General features: G+C 45.8%; 1 protein-coding gene across 8 annotated transcripts in view; it reads left to right on the top strand.

Moving 5' to 3' along the window:
* The window catches only part of MINK1 (misshapen like kinase 1), a 2,066,166-nt gene that overhangs the window by 1,909,477 nt on the left and 137,577 nt on the right, over positions 1 to 19,112 (top strand). For all 8 annotated transcript variants that reach the window (XM_069644001.1, XM_069644014.1, XM_069644008.1 and 5 more), the window contains 2 exons: positions 12,140 to 12,313; positions 12,641 to 12,784. In XM_069644001.1, the coding sequence (XP_069500102.1) occupies positions 12,140 to 12,313; positions 12,641 to 12,784 (318 nt within the window). The remainder of the gene's footprint in view (positions 1 to 12,139; positions 12,314 to 12,640; positions 12,785 to 19,112) is intronic.

Here is a 19,112-nt window from a genome sequence, read left to right as displayed (position 1 = left end):
CCCACAGTTCCCTCCAAAATACTTCTCAAAATGTAATGTCACTCAAAAATGTAATGTCACTCAATCTATAGAGTTGCCAGACTTCTTCCCTCAACCTACAGAATAGGGAAGAGGAAGCACTACACACCATGGATGTTCAAAGAGCAGTAATATTCTACCTCTGTAAAAGTAGCTGTGGAAAACAAGCCACTTAGTTCTTTCCTTTGCAACTGGAAGGTGTATGGAAGGCATGGTATCAACAGTACAACAGTCACAATAAAGCATGGTTCAAGGGTGTTTATTGAACTTTGCATGGGTTGGAAAAAACACCTATCTAAACCTAATTCGAACGATGTGAGTAAGCTATGACCATCAAGTAAAAGAAAACGCTGTCCTAGTGAAGTCCATCAAATCAAAAATTACCTATACTAAGAAACATATTGCCAGACCCTACTCTAACTAACAAAAGGGGTGTGGCATATTGCAATGTGTAAAAATTGTGTGCAATAAACAAAAAGGTCCAGGTTAAGTGGTAGTTCAGGACTTCTGAACTGTAACTCTCCCTTACCCATGTTTCAGCACGGGACAAGACGGAAAAATATAGGACCTAGGTCACACTCTGACTTCTCTGGCACGAGGAGGTAGTCTCTAAGGCACACCAGGACCTTTCAGCATAGCGTCCTTTTTGTATTGTATAAAGTCTCACTGTGTTGAAATGCCTTAGTCCATATATAACAATTTAAACCATTTTACGTTCTCTTCTCTCGTTCTCCCTCAGCCGGGCTCAGACCTCTTTCTCTTTATTCTTCTCAATGGAATCTCCCTCAGCAGGGCTCGGATTCCCCTTTTCTCAGAATACACAATAGACCCCCCTCTGCCGGGCTCAGACCATGCGTTTCAAAGAATGCTTCACACGACTTCTTTTCTCTTATCAGGATAGACTCCCCTCAATCGGACGCAAATCTGTGTTCCTTTTTGCCAACGTTATAAGTTCCAAGACTTCGATTGTGCACGGTTTTCCGTCTAACCGGTGCAAGACCACTTCAACACTTTCACATCTCACTGCTTTAACATCTTTCTGCGATACTCCTTCCAGAGACATTCGAATGGGCACACACTGGTGCCGGACCACTCTGTCACAATGTATCACTTCTATTTTAGTTTCAAAGGATCACTTCCTTTCTCCTCAGGCTTTTCATCTGCTTTCTCTAGTCATCCGCTTCATAACACAGTTCAATTTATCAAGTTATTGCTGCTCACAGTTTTCGTTTCAATGCCAACCAGTATCGCAATCTGGCCTCCAACTCACCGGTGCAATGAGCTGCTTGGTTGGCGTCTGTTTCTCTCGAAACCAAGGACAATACTTTGGCGGCCGCATCTCCTTCCTGATATGTCTCACCACACAGGAGGGCCTTGCCCAGTCAGCAACTGTAGGACGGCACTTCTTTGTCTCTCTAGCTGTTAACCGACTGTTGAGTTTCGACCGAATACAGGGTCAAGGGCTTCTCCCTGCTTTTGGTCCCATCTTGACCTGTTCGTCTTCTGCCTTTGTCCAGTCGCCAGCATGACAATCCTGTTCCGCTATGCTTTTTGCCTCTCTCTTCGCTTTGCTCGTAGTGTGCTCTCATGCTCCGCCTTTTATCCGTGTGGGGAAGGGTAACAGGATTACAGGTAATTGCCTGAGATTGAGACATGTTGCATAGAATGGTTGGATGTGACTGTTTTCCCCCAGAGTGCTCAGCCCTTGTAGTGTTTGTATAGGAAGGGGAGGGGGGAGTGGTTAGGTTCCCGGATAGCATATGGGATGGCGAGGGGTAATAGGAAAATAGGGAAGGGAATACAGCGTCTCACCATGGAGTACCCCACTCCCACGGGACCTCTCATCCAGGTGATCCGCCCGCACTGGTCTACCCCCATGGTCTAGATCCAATAGCGATGGCCGTGCCCCGGCCACCTGGACGACATTTCCCAAGGAACTAGTCTGTGAGACACTCTGGTTTCTCACAAAGGGAAGGCAATGCCCAATAACCCAAGCGCCCGTCGCAAGGATTGTACATTGCATTCAGCTATGTTGCGCTTTAGCACATGAACCCATTCTCTTCACCCCTAGATCCCATTCCACACGCATCACTTGGGCAATGCTAGTCTTCATTGCAAACATCCCTTTAGATACAATTTGCAAAGAAGCAACATGGAGTTCATTGCGCACATTCTCTCTGTTATGTTGACGATGTGCAAGCAAGGGCAGATTCGTAAGTGGACCAGGTCATCCTAAAACATCTGTTTTCTATTTTATCAGCTCACCCGCCTCCTTCTTAAATACTATGCTGGTGAGTCTATGCAAAGCATGTGATTTTTAGCAAATCCACAATCCTCGGAAGGCACACTTTACTTACCCAGAAATATTCTTTCTGTTGATTGTATCTGCTTAGAATTCCATGCAACCAACCAGACACCCCACATTGGACCGGAGTCCCAAGAGAAACATATATTTACACTCATGCAGCAAGTCAGAAAAACAAGCTATCTGACTGCCCCATCACCATCACAGTCAATACGCCCATCCCTTGGTCAGACCATCATGCCATTCACTTCATAATCCCCACAGCCAGAAATAAACAAACACCTGACCCACCACTGCCCAAAGCACTTACCAGAAGCTCCAGGCAGCACACTAAAGAGAACCTCCTCCCATTCCTAGCCAGACCAGCATTCAGGCCCCCATTTTCAGCTGACCCAGAGACTCTAGCAAGGTCATACAACACAGCCATCAAAGCAGCAGTCGAAGCCATTGTGCCTCTTAAACCACGTAAGACTAAACCAACCAGCCACACCAACACATGGTTCACTCCAGACCTCCTCATACTGCGATCTGAGAAGTGTGCTGCGCTTACGCTGTGGCAAACCACACGCACAGATGAATCCAAACTCAATTTTAAATCAAAAGCTAAATTAATCCGACATGATTAACATCATGAAATCCATCAGTCCATTAAACTGTAAAGGAAACAAATGCCCTGCCACGCTTATTAAGGACTGTGCCAGCCACCTTGCCTCCTTCCTCACAGCATTTGTGAATGCCTCATTTGCCGCAAGTAAAGTCCCTGCATGCCTTAAGGAAGCCTGGGTCCGCCCCCTCATAAAAAAAACCTTCCCTAGACCCTTGTTCACCTAACAACTACCGACCCATCACGACAGTCCCCTTCCTTCTCAAAATACTGGACAAAGCAGCTTATCTATAGGTGCAACAATTTATTGAGGACAATAAACTCCTTGAACTCTGCCTAGGTCACAAAACTGAGACAGCCCTACTTGATTTAAAAAACCAAATGGACGAGACCAGAGACAAAGGGAAATCCCTACCCCTCCTCCTTGACCTATCGACGGCATTCAACCTAGTCAACCACCAAGTCCTATGCCACCACCTTTCCACTACAGCCAACTTCTCTTCCAATGCCACTGCATGGATCGCCTCCTTCTTGCAAGGGAGGTCTATGCAAGTTTTCTCGGACCTTGCCTCAGCCTTGCCCTCCATCATCCTATGCGGCGTCCTGCATGGATCATACATTTCACCAACCCTCTACAATATTTCCACACAACCTCTCTTCCTCATCCTTGACTCCCTGGGCATCTCGTATACTAACTACGCTGACGAAACCTAGATCCTTCTCACCCTCACAGGAGACTACGACACTGACTCAAAGACACTTATCACATGTACAACACATTCAAGCATGGATGGCAGTCAATGGCCTATGCCTCAACTCAGATAAAACCGAGCTACTCATAGTAGGCTCCAAGGAAACACTCAAGAACCTTGACTCCCAATTCAGCAATTTTACGATTGAGAATATTAAAATTCCAGTGGCTAATTCAGTAAAAACATTAGGTGTCTACCTAGACTCTAATCTAACGATGACTAGGCAAATGAACGCCATCGCCTGCACAGCAGCATACCATGCCAAACTGCTGACAGCAGCCGGACCGTTCCTATCTAAGGATAACTGCATTACAATTGCCAGAGCCATCACAGGATCAAGACTTGACTACTGTAATGCACTGTTCCTGGGCACCTCAACCAAAAACATGACCAGACTTCAGACTATACAAAGCAGCGCTTTAAGAGCAGCCACGGGAATACCCAAGAAAGAGCATATCACGTCAGCTAGGAAAGTGGCCCACTGGCTCCCAGTAAAAGAAAGAGTCCTCTTTAAGGCACTTGCGCTCACCCATAAGTGCATCCACCTCACTGCTCCACCCTACCTCTCTGAGAGAATCCACCACAGTGCATCCACCAGACAGACCAGAACTCCATATGCAAACATGCTCACGATCCCCAGAGTCAAAAGAGCCGGAGCAGGCGGGATCAGCTTCCCGTACCTAGCAGCATTGCATTGGAATGCCCTACCACCACCCCTTAGAGCTGAAGTCTCTCACCTAGCATTCCGTAAGTCGCTGAAAACTGTGCTCTTCATCTAAAACTCATCCAAGACAGAAACTCTACTCTTTCTCATGTTTTAGCTAATATCTGTATCTGAATGCGTATACAATGTAAAGAGAATGTACCACAAACTCAGAAAGTAACTGTACTCCTGATATGCTTTTCATTACATGTATGTAACTTTTTTGTAACTAAGTCTGCCACAAGTAACAGTGCTGCGATGCCTGTGGGCTGCATGTGCGCTATATAAATGTAAAAAATAGGTAAATAAATAAAAATGGATGTGTGAAGGGTCATATGTACCGGCACACAATTTGGGTGGAAAAACATGGTAATATTTTGAGGCAACCACTAAGGGGCAGCCTATGCAAATCATGTGATTCTAAGAGGCTTTTGAGTAGACTGGATGGGGACATTCAATTCTAAGCACATAGAAGATACGGAAATATGATTACTTGGAAATTAATGTGTGCCATATTTATGTACGTGTGTTTGTGTGTCACTTGAATTGTGTTATGGATGTAAACTGCTATAAGGAAGGCATGGCATCAACAGTAAGACAGACATATGTGACCACAGTTCAAGGGTGTTTATTGAACTTCAACAAGGGTGAGATAAACGGCTATCTAATCCTAACTCTACAGATGGGAGCAAGCAACGACCATCGAATAATAACACAGTCCTAGTGGTGTCTTGTCAAAATAAAAGGGGCTATACTAAAAAAAACAAATATTGCCAATCCTTGCCTCTAAATCAAATAGTGTGGGGGGTAGTGTTTATGAAAAAGAAAGAAGTGTTCACAAAAATGATATGTCGGGATGTTCAGGCCGTTTGCCACCCCTGCCCACGTTTTCAGCAGGAGACAAGGTGGTTCACTCAAGTGTAGCACCATCTCTGGCTTCTTTGGCACGGGGACACAGTCCAATCACTAGTATCAGGGTCTTCTGATGCCCAAGTCTCTTTACGTATCAAAGTCTTTTGATTCAGAGGGCCTGATGCAACAAAATAAACAAAAAGTTCTTCTCTTCTTACAAGTACTGAATTCAGATGATTTCACTATTCATCCTGGATTTCCTCAGCCGGGCTCAGATCCCTTTCATACAGCAATCGTCACTTTGGATACCCCTCTTCCTGGCTCAGATCTTCTTTCGCAATGTTCATAGAATATTCTTTCTCGGGTGACTCACGCTTCACCCCGGATCCCCCTCAGCCGGGCTCAGATCCTTCCTCCTACACAAGTAGTCTCCCTCAGCTTGTTTCGGACCAATTTCACTTAGCATCAACTATCGAAGACTTTCGAATGTGCACAGGGTTTGGCTTGGCCCGTTGCAGGACCACTTCAATTTCACAATCGCTTTTTGCATCAACACCTTTCAGTTGGATACCTAACAGAGACCTTCCAATGAGCACCCATGTAGCTCCGGACCACTCTGTTTACGGTGCCTGTCTTGGCTTCAAAAGTTCAGTCACTCTTCTGCAGTTCACATACGATTCACACACTGTTCTCTTCAGTTTTCTCAATAAAATGTTGCCGCTTCCAACTTTGGCTTTAACACAGACCGGTCTGGTATCAGTTTCCCCAACTCACCGACTGTGTTGACTTTACTGGCGCTGCTTTGTTGTAGGAGCCATGGACAGTACCACAGCAGCAAACAATCCTCCCAGCCTTGGCTTTCGATGCGGAAGAGCCCCGGGTACCTCCAACACACAATGCAGGTTTCTTTCCCTTTGATTCCGGGTCTTATGTTTCTTACTCTCAAGGCTCATAAAAGTAACAGTCTTTCTCTGAAAAGGTCAAGGGCACTTCCCTCCTTGCAACGCTCTTTGGTCTTGCCGTCTTTCTCCTGGTAGTAAACTGCCCTCTTGGAATCGCTGCTTACTCGTGTGCTTTGCCTTGCTCTAAGTGTGCTCTCGTGCTCCGCCTTCTATCCCTGTGGGGCAGAAAAAGGGAAGTCAGTTGTGTGCAGTCAAAGTTGATTGCGTGATTTTACCTGGCCTCAAAATTGGGACAACATAGCAGGCTCTTGTAGGGAGTTCTATCCCTCATATTCCTATGGGGTATTTTTCTGTCTTCTGGTTCCTTTTTCCGCATCCTAGGAGGGTTTGTAAAATCGGAAGGGTGAGAATCTGGGGAGTTGTAGTGTTTGTGGAATTAATTAGAAAAATCGGTAAACTAATAGTTTGGAGGTCTGTCAAGGGAATAACCAGGATTATAGTTGTCTAATGGAAACTGAAAGAATATTTTTTTATTGGTTTCTGGAAAGGTTGAGGGGAGTATAGATATATTGTTTCTCTCGGATGAGAAGAATACCCTGACATGCCTGCATTTTCCCCGCTTGCCTTTTCCGAGTATCCCTGGGAATAACTTGGGAGAAACACCTCAGGTTTCTCACACTGCCTAATATTTAAAGTGCCAACATTGGATGTGTAGTGCTATGGAGTGGTTGTACTTTAGCATTGTAATTTCTTCTGTTTTTAGACTTTACTTTTTGAAAACTATAATTTTTATCAATTTTATTTGTTTTTTTTGTGGGGTGTGTAGTATTTGAATTTGTCATACAAGTGTATGTGCATGCGCTATATGCCCTGTACATATTTTGCATGGGCGTATGAGTGTATGGTATATGACTGAATTGCATAGGAAATGTGAGTGCATGGCATAAGTTTGTTTTGTATGTTGTGAGAAACCTGAAGGTGTCTCCCAATCTGGTCCCCGGGGATCTGTCATCCAGGTGGCCGGGACACGGCCATCGCTATTGCATCCAGTTCCTGGGGGTGGATCAGTGCGTGCGGATAATCTGGATGGGGGGTCTTCGGGGAGTGGAAGTCAGACACCGAAGGGTGAGACGCGGTATCCGCTTACTTATGACACCTTTTCCCCAACCTGTCCTTTAGGATACTTAGAAACTCTACTCCCCTACCCCCTTTTTCGACACAACCACTTTCTCACCCGCGAGCAACAACGGACTAATATCAGGGCCATTTACCTTACATGCCCCTACATTAGGTTCAGGCAAAGTCAGGCAGTTGCTGACTACACACACCCAACTGCCCTTCCCCACTGGGATAAAAGACTGAGCATGAGAGCACACTTTGAGCAAGGCCGAATGCACGAGGAATCCACTATTCCAGGATGGCAGTTCAAACAGAGGCGAAAGGTGGCAAGACCTGAAAGGAAGTCAAGGAGGGAGTTGCCCTTTTCAACCCAGACCTGCGAAGCCTCCGATGAAAGAAACATAATACCAGGAATTGCAGCTGGCGAGTAGTGTGACGGATGTCAGCGGTACATGGAACCCTCCCACACTGATAGCCAGGGCGGGAAGACACAGTTGCCTTCATGGTACCTTCCTTGACTTCAACGGCAAAAGAAACGCCAACAAGTTCAGCACAGCCGGTGAGTCAGACGAACCTGATAGTGGGTTGGTCTTTGTTAGACTCAACGTTGCAGTGGCAACATTAAGAAGATTACGAGACAGAGGTCTTTTGTGAATGAACTTGGTACCCCTCTCCTGAACAAAGAAACTGTTGAACAACAAGGGCTAAAGAAACAACAAATATCAAGACTCCTTAGGAAGGCCGACGTGAGGTGTCAAGGTGGTCATACATGGGTCAAGCAAAAACCCCTTGTACAACAGAAAGTCCTTGACACGTTGTAGATGTTTTAACGATAATAAAATTGTGAAAATAACGTTTGCACTTGACTGAGGGAATTGCGAGTCAGGCATTTTCACCCGGCAGAGGGGAACGCAGTGCGAACTGGTTATTGTGAATAAATGCACCCTTGCCATATGGTAACAAAGTGACCCAGCAAGACGTGATCGCCCTTCGGATGTCTTTGTTTAAAGCTGGCAAGTGATGTGGAAGGTCTGAGCCCGGATGAGGGGGACCTAACAAAAAGGTGGTGGTTTAAAAAGACATTGAGACTCTTAAATATTACAAATAAGGAAATTGTGATTAGAAAGCGATAGTGAACTCGACTGAGGGACATCAGGAGAAATGTTGTGAAGAAGCTAAGTGAACAGCATTGTGACAACAAGAATGAACCCAACTGAGGGATGTCCACAGTGAATGGTTGTTATGAGCCCGATTGAGGCAGGCTAACCATTGGGAGGAGGATCGTAGCCCGGCTGAGGGGAATCCAAGGGTGAAGAATAATCGCCCGACAAGGAGGTTATCCAAAGGAACGTTTCTTTTGTTGTCTTGGCATATCAGGCTTCTCAAGCAAGAGACTTTGCATGTGAAGTGACTTGGGTACAAAAGGCCCTGATATAGAGAAAAGGAACTGTGAGCTTGTGCCAGAGAAGTCCAGGAGTGTGCTGTGCTCAAGAGTCCCACCTTGTCCCGTGCTAAAAACGTGGGGAAGGGAGATCCTGCCCCTAACATTGTGACTTATCATTTTGTGAACACGTCTTTTTTTTCTGGTGAACATTATCCCACACTATTTTGTAACATAACGGTAAAGATTGGCAATAGGTTTTCTTAGTATGGGCCCTTTTTATTTGACTGGACTCCACTAGGATTGTATTCTTATTATTTGATGGTTCTAGCTTGCTCCCATCTTAGATTTAGGTTTGGATTAGGCGTTTATCTCACCCACTTTACAGTTTAATAAACACCCTTGAATGGTGATCACTTGCGCCTGTCTTGCTTTGATACCATGTCTTCCTCAGTGTGTGTATTGAGTTTGGCCGTATGGGTTATGAACGTATGGTGCATGGTTTTGTATGCGAGTGTCTATCATGACTGTGTGGTGTATACGTGTCAGCTCAAGTGGTAAGAGTATGGATTATGAGTGTGTGATGTGTACAAGTAGCGTGAGTGTTTGGTCCAGTGTCTCCCTTATGTATGAAACCTCACATTAAAGTTAGGTTCGACTTTGAGGTGAGTTTTTATATGTATAGGAAGTGTGTACGTTTTTCGTACATTTATGCAATTTACTTCTTCTATACATAAGAAAAGTGACATCAAAGTCAGTCCTTATTTTGATGTGAGTTTCCATATGTATATTAGGGTACGTGTACGCAATGTACATCTTCTGCAGGAATTTATCTCATAAGAGCCTATAGCGTAAAATGCATGTTCTAACCATGCATGGCATAAGAATGGCCGTAAGAGCATGTGTTTGGTGTAAAGTGATGACATGCATGTGCCTATACTCCTCTCTATACATATTAAAACTCCCTTTAAAGGGAGGCTTTACTTCGATGTAAGTCTTTATGCATAGAGGATGCGTGTAAGAGTTTTGATCCAATTTACATCTCCTGTGCGTCTCATATACATATGAACACTGTCATCAGTCAGTCCCGACTAGTTCTATGTGATTTTCTCGAATATTGAATGCCTCATACCATAAAGATTTATTTCTTTCAGCTGATTTGCTGCGGCTTTCAGTATTCAGGAATATTACTTGTAGGGGGCTTTCACCCACTGGAAACTCCTCGGAAGCTATTTTCCCCCTGCTCCCCACCCACCTCACCTTGTGAAATATGGAGTTCCTCCCCAGAACTCTTTGCTCTCCCACCCCCTGTCGGCAATTAACATTTGTACCCAAACACACTCAAGCAGAAAAACATACACGTACTCACTAACCTGCCCCCTCCCTACCACGCAGCAAGCACTCCTCCTCGACCCCTCACCAAACACACACATTTTGCTTCTCTCATGCCCCTTCGGCACAACATCCCCACCCTTTCTCTCCACACTACAAACATTCCCCAAAATACACACACACAAAGGCACACAGGCAAACACTTCACATGCCGACAACTTCCATCTTCCCCTGCCCGTCATGGCCTCGCCTGTGAGTGCCTGCACGCACGTGTGTGCGCCTGGGTGTGACGGATTTAGAAAGACCGCTCTGAGCGGTCGAACTCTGAGCAGTCTTTCTAAACCGATCTTTTTTGTCTTCAATTAAAAAAATTACCTTTTCTCTCTGGTCCCTCCTGACTTGTATGTGAATGTTCATACGTATAAAAAGGTACATGTTCAAAATGTACAACTCCTACACGATGTGTGGCATAAAAAGCAAAAGTGTTAGAAGAAGAGTGCATGGCATGAGTGTATGTGGCATAAGAGTGCATGGCATGAGTGTATGTGGCATAAGAGTGCATGGCATGAGTGTATGTGGCATAACAGTGCATGGCATGAGTGTATGTGGCATAAGAGTGCATGGCATGAGTGTATGTGGCATAAGAGTGCATGGCATGAGTGTATGTGGCATATGAGTGCATGGCATGAGTGTATGTGGCATATGAGTGCATGGCATGAGTGTATGTGGAGTAAGAGCGCATGGCATGAGTGTATGTGGAGTAAGAGCGCATGGCATGAGTGTATGTGGCATAAGAGCGCATGGTATGAGTGTATGTGGCATAAGAGTGCATGGCATGACTGTATGTGGCATAACAGTGCATGGCATGAGTGTATGTGGCATAAGAGTGCATGGCGTAAGAGCGTATGTTGTGTAGGTAACGCAAGAGATTTATTGTTTGTAAATGTATATCCTAGATGTCTCCAAAGCATATGAAAACTAAGTTCAAGGGCGGTGCAGACTTTGAATTGAGTTTTCATGCCTTTATTAAATCCTACAGTTTGTATAAAAGATGTGCGTTTATTCTGTTCATGTCTTATATCCTTCTATATGTATGAAAGGTTACATATAAGTGAGGTCTAACTTTGATGTGAGGTTTGAATCGTATAGGTGGTGTGTAGGAGTTTTGCATTTGATAGATGTATGCATTTTATATGTCCTATGCATCTGGTTTACACGTGGAAACTGAGATCAGTCCTGTCTTTGTCACTTTGCATACGTGTATAGTACATGTGCATCTTCTGCGCGTACGTGTACAGTTTGTATAAAGGGTGCCCATGCATTCTTTACTGGGCGCTATATGGATGCATTTTAAAAGGTGAATATCTCAAAATTGGAAGGCTCAATTTTCCAATTGTTTTCAGAGCACGAAATCCAAATAAGACGCAGGTGCCATATTGCCTCAATGTTTTGGATCGTTCTCCCTCTTGGTTGATGTGAGTGCATGGTGTGCTTGTCAGAATCTTGGTTTGGAATGTTTGTTTGTGGTGTGGATCTACGTTCCATGTAAAGTCAGTTGGGGCCTGGAGAGTAATGGACTGGGGGCTGGTGCATGTCTCCCTCCCTACATATGTCCCTACTCACTTACCTCCTGTATTTACCAATGTATCCTTGGTCTGTGATCCCAGTAAAGGCTTGCTACCCACGTGACTGGCCTGGTGCACTTTATCTAACCCAGAGCACATCTCATCACAGCTCCCTCCGAGTTGGAGAGCACTGCTCTATGCTAGTTTATACACGCCATTCCCACATCAGCTGCAGCTCTACTTCTACTCTCTCAAAAGAACCGCAATTCTCTTCTCCTCTTAGTGCATCCATTATTATGTCTCAAACCAATACAATTATTTGTTTGCGTCTTTCACCCCAGAACTGCCATTGATTTCCAAACCAATGAAATCCATGGTTTGCCTGCCTTGTACCTGGGACCGCCATCTCTGCTTGGATTGCAGTATGCTTAGGCTAACAAGATATAGCAGTATCTTACATTCCTTATATTGTCTCCGGCTCGATTCTTCTTTGGCCAGTGCTAAATGCACACACCTTTTTTGTCATCTGCTATATTCCCGTTTGTGACCCTGAAGAAGCTTGGATGACACACTATTCATGTCACTTTGTTTGTTCTTTTGCTGTAGCGTCCTTTGTCAGCGAAGATGCAGCCACCCGGCTGGAGCAGCTGAAGTTGGAGGCACGCAAGGGGTCGGTCGTCAATGTGAACCCCACAAATACGCGTCCCCACAGCGACACGCCAGAAATCCGCAAATACAAGAAACGCTTCAACTCTGAAATCCTCTGTGCAGCATTATGGGGTGAGATCATGGAGAAATAGCTGGCTTTTCTTGTATTCATTTCAATGTTGTAAATGGGAAAGGTTATTCCTTTTCTTGCCATCCACCATTATCTCCACGATGTCTACTGGAAACTAAACCAAGTCTGATTCATTGTTTTAATTCACTGACGCCCATTATTTAATGAAAATACTCAAGTGGTTGGACATTTGTTTACATTTACTTTGCTCATGTTTCTGTTGTTGAAGGGTATTTTTTGTATGTGATCCCTAGTAATGATCATTAATTCCTGTTGTATTTCCACCAATCGGCCGAGCTTTTTCTAAATGTTTGTGCCCTTTTCATTAGGGGTGAACCTCCTTGTCGGTACAGAGAATGGACTGATGCTTCTTGATCGCAGCGGGCAGGGAAAGGTGTACAGCCTGATCAACCGGCGGCGTTTCCAGCAGATGGATGTCTTGGAAGGACTGAATCTGCTCATAACAATCTCTGGTAAGGAGTGGTAACACTCCTGCTTTGCTTCCCCTAAGAATGGCAATACAGTGCTCCTGTGGGATTCTGTTTATAGCTAAATCTAGTGGCAACCTTATGTTGATTAATCAGCGGCACTTTGGACTTTTCTGATCATCCAGGCTCAAGGAAATTACCATGGATACCTAAGGTGCCTCATAGTTGCCTTCGTTTTTGAATTGTCATACTGTATCAGGATTCTTGCTGTGTATAAAGGACATTTTTGTATGCCCCCGTCCTGATGACAATACACCCACTGGCCTTAATGGGGGAGCTAATAAGGTATTGTAGTCAGAGCGACAAAGCTTAACTTCTGGTAGGGGTAGTAAGTAGATCGACACAAAGGATCAAATAGTGTAGACGCTTATCTCTAGATAATACTGAAAAATGTATACTTTAATGAAGTCGCACATCTAAAACTATCAGTTCAAATAAGCACTCTAGTAATATTGCACATTAGCACTGGGGAGGGGTTGGGGCAGCCAGGCGGCCTCCCAGACGATCTGGAAGGGGGACTTTACCTTATGGTAAAGCCTGCTTTCTGAGCCTCCTCAGAAGCGGGAGGCCACCATCTTCCCTGTCTGTATGCAGGTAAGTGCATACACGTGCCCTCTTAGCTCACCCCCAGTTTCACACCCTCCGGTGTCCTACGCTGTAGTCCTATCCGCTAAGGAGTTAAGGCTTCAACCACCGTCGGGACTCCAGCAGCAACCCTTAGCCAAGGGGATGATTCTGCTGGTAATCGGTTGGTGTCCCACATAAATGGCCCAGGCAATGGTCTTGATGCAGAAGGCTGCACTCAGCAGATGTTGAGAGACTGCAGTAGACTTCAGTGGGAACAGACCAGACCTGCAGGGGCAAAAAAGAAAAAGGAAATCCCTAAGCAACTGTACTTAGCACGTAGGAGAAGTCTCTCTCAACATTAAACAGAAATCAAAGAACCAATTAAGACAGGGGTTGGGAGGAAGCAAATACTCAACCTAGAATTCACAAAATAAGGCTTTTGACTTAACATAATGCATCACCAATTCACCCTTCTTATGTACCCCCATTCAACAGTCACACTATGGGCCAAGATGACATTTAAGGGGCCGGAGTTAACTAAGAATGTTCAGCAACAGCTAGTTTTTTCACTGATTTTCCCACCAACCTTTAAGGAGCGACAAACATCTCAAGCCCCCACACTACCACTTCCAGCCCTCTCCACTTATATATGTCCCTGGCAGTTTACCTTTGATCTAGGATGTATAATCCATGAGAGCCTGAAAACATAAGCACATTTATCTGCCAAAGACGTCAAGCAGCGTGTAATCATTTGAGAAATAGACACTAAGAGTATTGCCTAAATTAGACGTTTGACTGAATGGTTACACATCTCAAAGTAAACTGACTTAAAACCAAATCAACGCTCATCTTCCCAATGTCTAATCAAAGCGTGCCTGAAGCCACTCATTCCCTTATTCATTTTACAAGCAAAGCATTAGACTTCTGTTGTGCCCGGTCTTTAACAAGATGACCAAGAAACGCTTCTCTATTAGTCACAGCACAAGGAAAGTTCAGCCCCAAAGATGTACAGGACATAATACTTGGGTACTGTTAAGGCCATTCACTAGCACAGCCTCTCACTCAGCCAGACTCCCTCCAACTGACATATGTAGAACACTTGTCATCATGTACACACAATACATTCTACCCTCAAAGCTCTCATGACATGATCATGCCAGCAGGCCAGGAAGGGACATCAGAAAGTACACCACATCACATCTCCCCCCTTATCAGAACTCAAAAATTGGAACCCATTCAAAAGAGACAAGCTCAAGAGTAGCCACCTAACAATCAAAATCACCTCTACATGGACCAGCAGGTCCCCACTTTGCCACCACAGTGCACAGTAACCACATCAACAGACACTAAGGGTACTACTCCACTACACCATCGCCAGCGGATGCGCTTCATAGTACTGAGCATCACACCAACGGAGACTATAGCCACAAAGAGTTGTCGCATGCCACACAAAACACTCGCCCATGTGACAGTGGGCAAAACTCCACACCCTGCCACTCCTCACACCAAAGCAAAAATCGAAAGCAGATGGGAGGCTGACCACACTCAACATAAACAAACTGGATACCCTACACAAGCCAACAAATACATACTTCAGCAACTACAATTTGAATACTTCCATAGCCTTACAACTACAATATAAATATTTGCGTAGCTCTGTTGGGCTCGGTGGTGCTACCAGCATTATCACAACAGCACAAGATAGCTGCCGCCTCCCCTGCAAGCACTGGAGTGCTCTGCTATCCAGCTTTGCCACCAGTCCCATTGGGCAAGCTTTTTCCTCATCTGGGCCAATTAGGGAACCGGCAGACGAATGGTGGCCCCTCTCCATAGGCCATCACTGAAGGCCTCTGTCTGGCCCTGGTTGGCGCGCGAAAGCGCCCCACAATGCCACTGTGCCTTTCAGCCTCTGAACCCTTGCTGTACACAGTACTTGCTAACTATATCCCTGCATTCTGGAACAGGAACAATATGCCACCACTCTTCACCAGTAAGCCCACCGGATCCCCTGCCTGGGCCAAATCTCTCCAGTTGGGCACTTACTGAATCCTCTTGCCTCCTTTGCCTACAGCCTCACTGCCAACTGTTTCCCCCTCTCATCTGACATGGTTACTTGCTGTACAACCTATTCTTAGCATGCTTCTGCTGCCTACTTGTGCCTAACTCTTTTTATGCTGCACTGTTGCTCTCTGGGTTACATCAGTTCTAGGTGTGCTTTTCAAATGTTGAATCCTCAATTGGTGCTATTAAGTGCTCTTTGGGCTACGTCATTTCGGAATCGTACCATTACTGCGGCAACACTATGTCGTCTGGTAAGATTCCTGCGCCTTTGCGTGGTAAAATAAATGCTGACCCCCATTACTGTGACTATGGGAAGCAGTAATGCTCCCTTAGTCGTGGTAAGGCGGGTTGGGAGTTGCAGGAGTGTCCCCTACTTCCGTTAACTGGAGACCGGGGCACAAGAAAGTTTAAAGACAAAATAAAAAAAAGGGTCCCTGCAGTGCCAGAGCTAACCCACGCAAGTGGGTGGGAACTGACGCAGCAGGCATTCAGGGAAGTCGGCTGCACACTTCTTTGTGTGCTGCCGTTAAGGCAAGTGGCCAGGGGGGTAGCGGGGCAGGGGGAAGCGGGCCACAGTGAACTATCTGATCACTGTGCCGTGTCGTAATGGCCGTCGACATTTTCGACGGTGCAATTTAGGGCGGCGCAAGGGTGATCACATAGATTCCATCAATTCTAGGTGTTTTTTAAATTGTTGCATCCTCACTGTGTGCTATTTAGTGCTCTTATGGCTACGTCAATTCTAGGTGTGCTTTTTAAATTGTTGCATCCTCAATTTGTGCTATTAAGTGCTCTCTAAGGCTATGTCAATTCTAGGGTGCTTTTAAATCTCCCACTAGCCCCGGCAGCTAGGCGCCTGGTGAGCTGTCTTGTGCATGTGCAGTATCTACTCCTGCTCCTTTACTCCCCTCGCTACCTTACTTTATGGCTCTCTCCTATCTTCTCTAACTGCTATTATTTCACCTATCCTCCATCTCTCACAAAGTCTGGAAGGAAAAAGTTCAAAAAAGATCTCCTTTCCTGTAACCCTGGCTTACCTATTGCAGACACCTATGTCAGCGCTACTTCCAGACAGATTGTCACTGATATTCTCTTTTCTGTCCCCTCTCCAGATCTATGGACTCCACATCTGATCTTCACGCGCTCACCGTCCTCTTCCTCACCCATTATTGGGAGCACTAGATGGGAAGTTCTCTTGGCTGGCTTCGTTAATGTCTATCACATTGGCACTACCATGGCCCAGGGCTCTAAACCCAATTTCCTTCTGTTTGCCCAGCGCCTGTTGGCTCGTCAACTTCCTTCCTGCTCCTGCTATCCCTCCTTCCTCTCTCTCTCTCATAACCTCCTCCAATGGGTGTACCACCCCCTTGTACTGCTCCTCTTAAAATCTTTAAGGGTGGTCGCAAGCTGCATTTAGCCACACTTAATGCTCGTTCTGCTGTCCAACATTCTTCTGACATTTGCCTCCTCCTTGAAGACCATGATCTCAATGTCCTCGCTCTAACGGAGATGTGGTTCAGTGCCAGCTCAGTCACTGCTTTGGACTCCCTTCTCCCTGTTTGCTACAAGCTCATCTTAAAGCCTCATCCCAACAGCGCTGACGGTGGAGTAACCTTGATCTACCCTGAGTGGGTCCCTTCTTCCCTCCTACCCACCCAGCCCACTCCTCCTTTGACGGCCTTGAATGCAAACTTGGCATCTCTCCCACTTCCTCTTTGACCATTGCCACTATCTACAGGCCCCTGGAACCCATCTCCTCTTTCCTTTCAGAATGGGCCGATTTCTCCTCCTCTCTCCTGATTTCCACCTCTAAACTCCTCTGTCTGGGTGACTTCAACATCCATCTGGATTCTTCAATCATGGCCTACACCTTTTTTTTTTTAATCTCTTATTTATTAAGATTTTTCCACAGTAACATACAATAACAGCCTCCTTTCTGACGAGTCCCCCCCACATACTACCCATAACTTCCCAGAACTGTTCTGAACATAAATACAGTAGTCATACAGATTAATGCTAAACGTGGGTACAGTGAAACAAATACATATATCTTATTGCAAGTTGAGGGGCGTACCATTTACCAGGTCTGGTGCGAGTCGTATTGGCTCATTTGATAATTGTCCATTCAAGTAAGTGTCCACTGGCTGGGACCAGACGATGAGGCGTCCTCTGTATTATAGAGATATATCCTGAAAGGGGCCAGTAGTCCAAGAATCTAGTTCCGGTGGGGAGGGAGTTCCTGTATGATGATTCTCGGTGTTCACACATTTTCAGCATGTGGATCCACTCCTGTAGTGAAGGGGGTCTAATCTTTTTCCATGTCTTAGCTCTCAATGACCTTACTACCACCGAGGCCATTGCTAGAAGTTTCCGGTAAGCCCTCCCCAAAAAAGAAAATAAGCAGCCAAGCTATTCGAGAGTTGCGTGAGCAATCGGGGACCACCGTGTCCATGTCGCCATATATTCCCTTCCAGAAGGTTTGCATATAACGACATTCTCACACCATGTGCCTATAATCAGCCAGGTCAAAATGACATCTGGGGCAGGTGGACGCTCCCTCAGGGTAGTATCTGTGAAGTCGAGCGGAGGAATAATAGGACTGGTGTATACATTTAAAATGTGTCAGGCGGAACCTGGAATTAAGAGAGATCTTCCGGGTCATCCCATATATCACCTGCCACTAGGTCTTCGTTGGAGGTGTATCTAATACCCTGTGCCATTTAGCCCTGAATGTTCCGGGGGAGGGAGGGGCGGGGAGGATAGGCCACAGGGATTTGTTAAGCTTGTATAGTGCTGAGACTACACCCTTCAATGCAGGTGGGTTAGTCACAAACTGACCAGGCGGCGAGGGATGAGGTGCACGGTGGAACCCCTCCCAGATGCCACGCAGGGTTTCTCATAGTCTAAAATATAACAACATGGTGACTGGGGTCCGGAGGCCTTGTCTCTTGAGTTCTTCCCACTGAATAAACTCTCCTTCCTGAATCAAATCGCCAAGGAAGTGAATCCCTAATCTCTCGAACTGTGTTCTGGAGGTGGCATGATCCCATGCCCATCGGGTAACGTCAGTAGGTTGGATCTCACTCCTAGGGGCATGCCTAGGGGATCCCTACAGGATGCCCTTCAGGTCGTCTGGTCAGGTGGTGGCTCTCTCAAGTTTAATATGTGGTCGGTCCACTGTAGGGTGCCACCACCATACAGCATATTGTATCGGAGAGGCAAGATAATAACAATAACAGGTTGGGCTAGTCAAGACCTCCCGAAGTGTATGGTAGGGTTATTGTATCCAGTGCGATCCTCGCCCGTCCCCCCCAACCCCTGCCCATAATAAGTTAGTCAGCAAAGATCAGGTGCGTTTCCAGACCAGGTAGGCGGGACTAGTGGGATATTATTAAAAATATATAACATCTTGTGGACGATTATCATCTTGACCAGTGCTGTTTGTACGGCTTGTGATAGGGGAAGGCGGATCCAGGTGGCAACCCTGCGATCCAGATGTTTCAAGGCCGCGAGGTCATTGTCCTTAAAGAGCGTGGATGGAGAAGTGGAGACTCTTATGCCTAAATACCTCATTCACCCGGGGCACCACCAAAAGTCTGTACCAACGTCTGTCAGGAATGTTGTAGTAGTTATGGGTAGGATTTCCGACGTGAACCAATTGATTCGCAGACCCAAATATCCTCAA

Source organism: Ambystoma mexicanum, chromosome 1p (assembly GCF_040938575.1).
Source record: "Ambystoma mexicanum isolate Mex_15411 chromosome 1p, UKY_AmexF1_1, whole genome shotgun sequence".
In the NCBI taxonomy this organism is placed as follows: Eukaryota; Metazoa; Chordata; class Amphibia; order Caudata; family Ambystomatidae; genus Ambystoma; species Ambystoma mexicanum.
This window is presented reverse-complemented; position numbering and strand designations above follow the sequence as displayed.